The sequence below is a fragment of the Phalaenopsis equestris genome, unplaced genomic scaffold, assembly GCF_001263595.1.
Source record: "Phalaenopsis equestris unplaced genomic scaffold, ASM126359v1 Scaffold202771, whole genome shotgun sequence".
NCBI classification, from domain to species: domain Eukaryota; kingdom Viridiplantae; phylum Streptophyta; class Magnoliopsida; order Asparagales; family Orchidaceae; genus Phalaenopsis; species Phalaenopsis equestris.
In genome coordinates, this window is record NW_018222445.1 from 3,808 (window position 1) to 10,265 (window position 6,458).

The following is a 6,458-nucleotide window of genomic DNA, read 5'->3' on the forward strand; positions in this document are numbered from 1 at the left end:
TAAGGGGAAGGAAAAGATGGGGGTGAGGGTCACCCCTACTCATAGGGGAGTTGATTTATGCATTATAAATCAAGTACCCATTAAACTCGTATCTCGAGAGAACCTCAATCTATCTCGCATGTCTTCTTCTAGTATGGTGTTATATTTAAAATTATCATTGTCCTCCTGTAAATACTTGTTCCTTATAAAATGTCTTTCAAGAAGCATACTTGCCAGTAAAGCCTCTATTAGTCAACTGAGCCATGATTCGAGTTAATCTCCTTAAAAGAATAGGCCTTAATGGTAAATTTGAGTAAAAGCCCCGATTACTAACAAATGTCCGGTTTAGTCCCAAACTTTTAGGATGCTCAGACTATAAAAAGTTGCTCTAAATTGATCCTAAATCATATTTTTCGTTAAATATAACGATGGCCTAAATGAATTGAAGGATATTTTCGTCTTTTATGTAATTATTTATAAATATATCTAGCATAAAAAATACTATATATGTTGTTTGGCTAGATTTAGGCTAAATACTTCTTAAAACCTAATTAAATACTGCTCAAATATGATTAAAAGCAAACAACGCAAAATTTGAAATCCCATTTCTCTACCATTTTCTGCTTTTAAATTCGATTAAATAATTTATTTTATCACATATATTACATTTTTCTTCCTTGACGAATTACTCCTTTCCGCAAACTTACAGGGTCATATTTACCTGACTGTAGTCGCAACTTCTCTAGGTCAAACCAATGCAGGTCGAAGCCGCCTCTCCTTGCAATGAAAGATAGTTGAGAGGGATTTGCAAGCGCTCGAATGGAGAAGAAGCCTTGTTGTCAACGCAAGCATCGTGAATGGAGACAGAGATAGAGATTGCTCCATCAAGTGGAGAAGCAACGAATGAGCATTCACCTTAAGTTGTTTGCTCTGTCAATGGTGAATCAAAAAAAGAGAAGCCGCGCTCGAATGAAGACGAAGCCTTGTCATCGACAGAAGCAATGCGGATGAAGATGGAGCGGAGACCACTCCATTGAGTGCGGAAGCAGCGAATGAGTACGCGTCTTGACTTGCTTTCTCCATTAATGGTGAAACAGAAGGGGAGAAGCCACATAATAGAGGAGTAGTGAAGATTTAGGTTTAAGGTGAGCTGTCTTGCATTTGAATCCTCCATTGAGAAATGGCAAGCCCTTCGTGTGTTTGATTCGTGAATTTTGTACATAGATGGCATTACCCTCCAAAATATGAAAGGATCTGTTAAATTAAATAAAAAATTTTATTTAGGACATATTCGAAATAATTTTTAAAAGTCAGGGAGTAAATGGGAGCATTTTAAAACTTGGAGACGAAATTGGACATTTCTTAATAGTCTGGGGCCCTTTTTGGGCATTTTCTCTAGAAAATTCTACCAAACCGGTCATGGGGCAAGTTGGGCTTCCCTAAGGACCTTTCAAACTGTCTTAGTCTAAGAGAACATATATGCGCAGATAACTGCAAGTGAGCTGCTAGCCTGAAGTCTGTAACTCCCTGGTTAAGTCAATCAATTGATCGAACTTTGTGGCCGAACTGTCTAATCATCTCGGTGAGTTTTCTCCCTTCATAGCTTGGGTTCGCTGTGATCCCAGTCTATGGATTTTGGGCATATATAACCTTAACAAATGCCAATCATCTTAAACAATGCTCTCCAGCCTACTACCACAATGCCAGGAGTCGGTTGACAAATGAATGATCAGAATTTTAGAAACAGAAAGTACACCTTAGTGAGACTAGATCGCCCCAATTAGAAACCTGAAAAACTTAGATGATAGGTTTAAATAAAAAAAATTAAAAGCTATTAGCACAGTACCTTAAAACGTGATCCAATTGAAGAAAATTTGGAGGATTTTGACGTTTCCTCAGGAAGAGGCGGAAATAACCCCGCAACAAAAGGGCACTTAGAAGGACTTAACAAGTCTTGGTGTTCTGCTACCACATAGTCTTTGTTCTTGTCCAAGAAATGATCAGCTTGGTATTTTACCTACAGCCAAAGTCGCTTGAAGATTATGAATAAAACATTCATAAGAAAAAAACAAAAGAACAGGCTGAAATGCTATGTACCTCCCCAGCATAATGACATATTGTAAAATCCGTGCGGGAAAGTTTTGGCTTTAAGAAACGCTTGTTATTTTTAAAAGTCTGATATAACTTCTGAGCAAATGTTTCATGCGTTGACCTAGGAAACATGCTGCATGAACCATCCAAAACAGACAATCATTGGTACTACAAGCAAAAATTAAGCATCTTACCAAGAGAAATATAGTAAAAAATGTACCAGGCTTCATCCAGAAGTGCTATGATACCCCCAGGTTTCTGTGAACAAAGGTTTGGTTACAAATTAAATGAACAATTTTGTGGGTTTAAGATCTCCATAAAAGATACATAGCAACTAATCTCCATATAAGTTGATGAAACATAGGTAAACAAATATCATCAAAACAGTCTTCATTCAAAAGAAAAACAAGCTGAGCCATAAAGGTAGTTCTTAGAATCTGTAACCTTGGGCTGATGCGCCATCAGGGACAAGATAGCATTAACTGACATAACTTAAGGGGAACAAAACTGGTTATAATCCGATATGATCTACTAAGTGAAATGGTAGCCCGCTCAGTGTTTTGCCATAAAGGCAAAAATTGCAGGACGCTTGAAAACTTGAAAATAAGAAAATGTATCTTCTCCTCGATATTGAATAATAATAGAGAATCATCAAATGGACAAATATCATCGGTGTTAATTAAAATGTATATACATTATACACTAAAAGACTCTAACACATGAATATCTATGACTGATTCAAAAACTGGAACCAGTGTGCAGATCGAATACTGCTATTAAATACATTGTATCAGCTACATCTGAATAAGAATTTCAAATATTGAATTGTAAATAAAATATTTCCAAGGCACAATGGCAGACCCAAAATAGGAAACAAAATATCATGATATTTTAGCAGAGGGATGTCCAGAAGTTAAGCAGCTATAGAGTTGAACTGATGAACATTTAAGCAAATCATGTCAACGCAATGAAAGCCATGATGGAAGAGAGGGAAAGTTATGCATTTCCCAAAATGCGGTCCTCTATCAGAAAAGTGTTGGAACTTTGGTGATTCAATATTGTAAACTCATATTAATCATCAATAGGTTAAAATTGATCCTCAAATAAAGAGGTAATTATTCCAATGACCAGTACCATTCAATTATGACATCATCAAACAAAATAGAAGTCATTTCCACACAATTTCCAATAAAGGGAAGCCAGCATAATCACTCATAAGCATGTGCTTTACTGTCCCATCTAAGAATTATCACAAGTGCAACAGCGCTCAATTTGGATGCATTATTTTTCCTTTTAAAGCTAACAACCAAGAGTAATTTTCTCGACAAAGGACAAAGCCACAAATTAGAAATTTTAAGCAAATGGATGAAACAATTCAATTTCTTCATCATGCCTGAATTATTAGTTGCAAATTTTATCATTAAGAAAAAAGAGCTAAATATACCTTCTCAATCAAGTCAAGAACATCTTGATTATCTATAAACTCTATGTAGCTCCAGTTTATTTCTTCTTTCGTGTACTCCTCCTGCTCCATTTTGAAGACATGCTGCATAAACCTATAATAGTTAATTTCAGAGAAACGAAATGTAATACCAAACATCACAAAATCAAGTTTAAAAACAAAAATGCCTAAACTAAATGCAAAAACACGTTCTGTGCGGGAGATTTCCATGATGGATACATGTGATGAAATTGACACCAGATCCACGATACTTGATGGTGTTAAAGAATTCCAATTGAAAGAAAAGTGAAAGCATGTATAGAGAGCCCTCACGTGAGGAGGATGATACCGGAACTAGTAGTGAGAACAGCGGAAACACACAAAGCAAACTTTTATTAATATAGAGATTGAGTTACAACATTACTCAAGTGGAACATAAACACCCAAACACAACACCCAAACATAAAACGCCACAAGAAAACACATTTAAGGTGTATTCCAAGGGCGATGGAGGTCTGCTAGGTTGTTTGAGATGGTTAGCAAGGGTGGTGACAGCAAGGGGAAGGTGCAAAATTGTGAGGACAGCAAGTATGGAGTATCGTAGGTGCTTGGCGGCAGGTGGATTGGTGACTGGATGGAGCTGGACAGCAAGGGCAGCGACTGGATAGCAGGTTGGAGGGCTGGACAGCAGGCTTGGAGGGCTGGAAAGTAAGCTGGAGGCATTAGGGGAAGGCTTCAAGTGGCAGGAGGCTAAGGGGGACATGAAGAAACAAATTAGGGAAGATAGAAGGGGGATACAGCACCACCTTGGAATATGATACAGCCGGAGCACCACCAACTCCTCAGATACAACCCTACAAAAGGAAAAAGGACTCCACACAGGAGATTTGAAAACAAACTTATCAAAGACCCACTCCCATACTTAGAGGACCACAATTTATAGACTCGCTGGTTAAAGGAAACTTCTACACAAAAAGAAAGGGGTGGGAAGGCAAGAAGAATCTAGAAAATACTTTCCAAATGGAGAAGAGTGTGGCCGACTCAAAATACATCTTCCTGGATCGCGAAATTTCACGATCCCGCCTCCCCCAATAGCGATAGTTCACGGGGGTTTCTGCCTCGCGTGTTCACCCTGCTACAGGGGCGCTGTTAGCATCCCGCATCAGAGGCGATTGTAAAAGCAAGTAAAGAGTGTTGGATTTAATCCCACATCATTTATTTAAAAAGACATTAGTGTAAAGATACCAAGCTATTAAGCCTTGCCTATAAGATTAAGCTTTTTGTTTGAAAATAAGTTTAACAGGTGTTTCTAGCCTAACTTCATCCCCTTGAGTTCACATTCCCTAAGAAGAAACATCTGAGTATAGTTTGGAGTATGACAACCATAAAGTATGAACCAAGATGTGTAGTCTTCTCATTAAACACATTTGTGTAGGCTCTCATATGGTGTTTGAATATGCTTATGATTATATGTGCAAAAGACAATGCATAAATGGATCAAAATGCACTTTCGACAATAGAATGATGTCATGACAAAAGTATTAAAGAGGAAAAAACCACACAAGCATTGTGGCTCAAGCTGGAGTCTTGTAATTGACCAAAAGCCTCTCCAACAAATTTTATCAAAAGCAAAGACTCTTTATTTTGAATGCCTAAAGGTAAGCCTATTAAATCACATATAAATTAGTTTAATTCAATTATTTATTATTTAAAAATATCGATGTGACTACTAATGATGAGGATCAAACTCACAAATTTTTGTGCTAACTACCTCCGTCTCACTAGCATTTTTTAGACACTGATGTATAAAAAGAAAAAGAGTTAAACTAGAGAAGTGACAAGCCCGCTACTCACAAACAATAAAGTTTCTAAACATAAGTGTTAAGTAAAGCAAATTGAGGGTTTATTTTTTAAGAGCATACCTTATGTGAAGAAACCTAATTCTAGTCATTACAAGTGTAAGCTTTTCGGCAAGAACAGGACTTATATTGTAAGAAGTTTAGGCACATTAATCAAAATTGCCAAGTATTGATGAGGAAGGAGTAGCAGAAAGGCGATGACCATCATCAAGACAACTAAGCCGATATGAATATGACAAATTTGTCCGATATAGAATATAGTGATTTTTTTAATTGGTCGTTTGAATTGGGTACAGTAATCAATAGCCTATTGAATCAACTTCTTCATATCATATTTGCAAGATAAGTGTTTTTTTTCTAGTTATGAATCATGTATTAGTTTTATGCATATGAGAAATAACATTGCGTCTGAGACTGCTAGTTTCAGAAGTATCTTAGGATGCATGATGATAAGACTTGTGCTTTGGCTAAAGGCAGTACTTGATACAATGAAAAACCTAATATTTTTTATTTCTCCCAATGATGCAAAGTACGGCTTATCTGATGATGCTTCAAGTTTTCTTAAAAAGCTCTGGTTGTCATGAGAACCAAGAAAGTAGACTTCATGATTTAAATAGTATGACTTCAGCATTAATCATTTCTTCGCCTATGTTGGAGCATTATATTTTGGGGAAGCATAAAATAGTCAGATCCTGGCTAGAAGAAAGGTTTCCAAAAAAATTGTCAAGCATGAGATCATGAGAAAATGCTTGGTGATCAAACTGAAAAGATCTGTCCTCATGCCGAGTCATAATATTATAAAACTCAGGAAGAGCAAACAACCACTTCAAAAAGATGTAAAATGAATGGCAGGTGCACTTTTAGTTTTAATAAATATCTTAGAGCATGCAACGACAGCTTTAGAGTTCTCTGTCACAGTGTTCAATTTAAGTTTCATCTTGGTTTGATAAAATTGTGAAATGCTCAATTTGGACAGGGACTATGGAGAAGACTTAAATTATGTTAGAACATTTGGTCAAGTGAAAAAAAGTGATACATTATGTTTCATGTTTGGTATTGCATGCGTTGCATGAGAACTAAAAAAGTAT

The 6,458-nt window shown here is 36.6% G+C and overlaps 1 protein-coding gene across 1 annotated transcript; it reads right to left on the reverse strand.

The window, feature by feature from the left end:
* Positions 1–1,167: 1,167 nt before the first annotated feature.
* LOC110036120 (myosin-11-like) lies at positions 1,168–4,587 on the reverse strand. Its single transcript, XM_020740484.1, has 6 exons — positions 4,525–4,587; positions 3,515–3,616; positions 2,291–2,328; positions 2,077–2,203; positions 1,826–1,996; positions 1,168–1,233 (listed from the first exon to the last, which is right to left on the reverse strand). The coding sequence occupies exons 1-6, from the start codon at positions 4,561–4,563 to the stop codon at positions 1,210–1,212; spliced, it is 501 nt and encodes a 166-aa protein (XP_020596143.1). The 5' UTR covers positions 4,564–4,587; the 3' UTR covers positions 1,168–1,209.
* Positions 4,588–6,458: the final 1,871 nt, after the last annotated feature.

Coding starts and splice junctions, on each gene's coding strand:
- LOC110036120 (XM_020740484.1), bottom strand. CDS start 4,563: ATGTATTTTGAGTCGGCCACACTCTTCTCCATTTGGAAA. Junction 2,329..3,514: donor TTCTTGACTTGATTGAGAAG/GTATATTTAGCT, acceptor CTTTGTTCACAG/AAACCTGGGGGTATCATAGC. Junction 2,204..2,290: donor GCACTTCTGGATGAAGCCTG/GTACATTTTTTA, acceptor TGGTTCATGCAG/CATGTTTCCTAGGTCAACGC.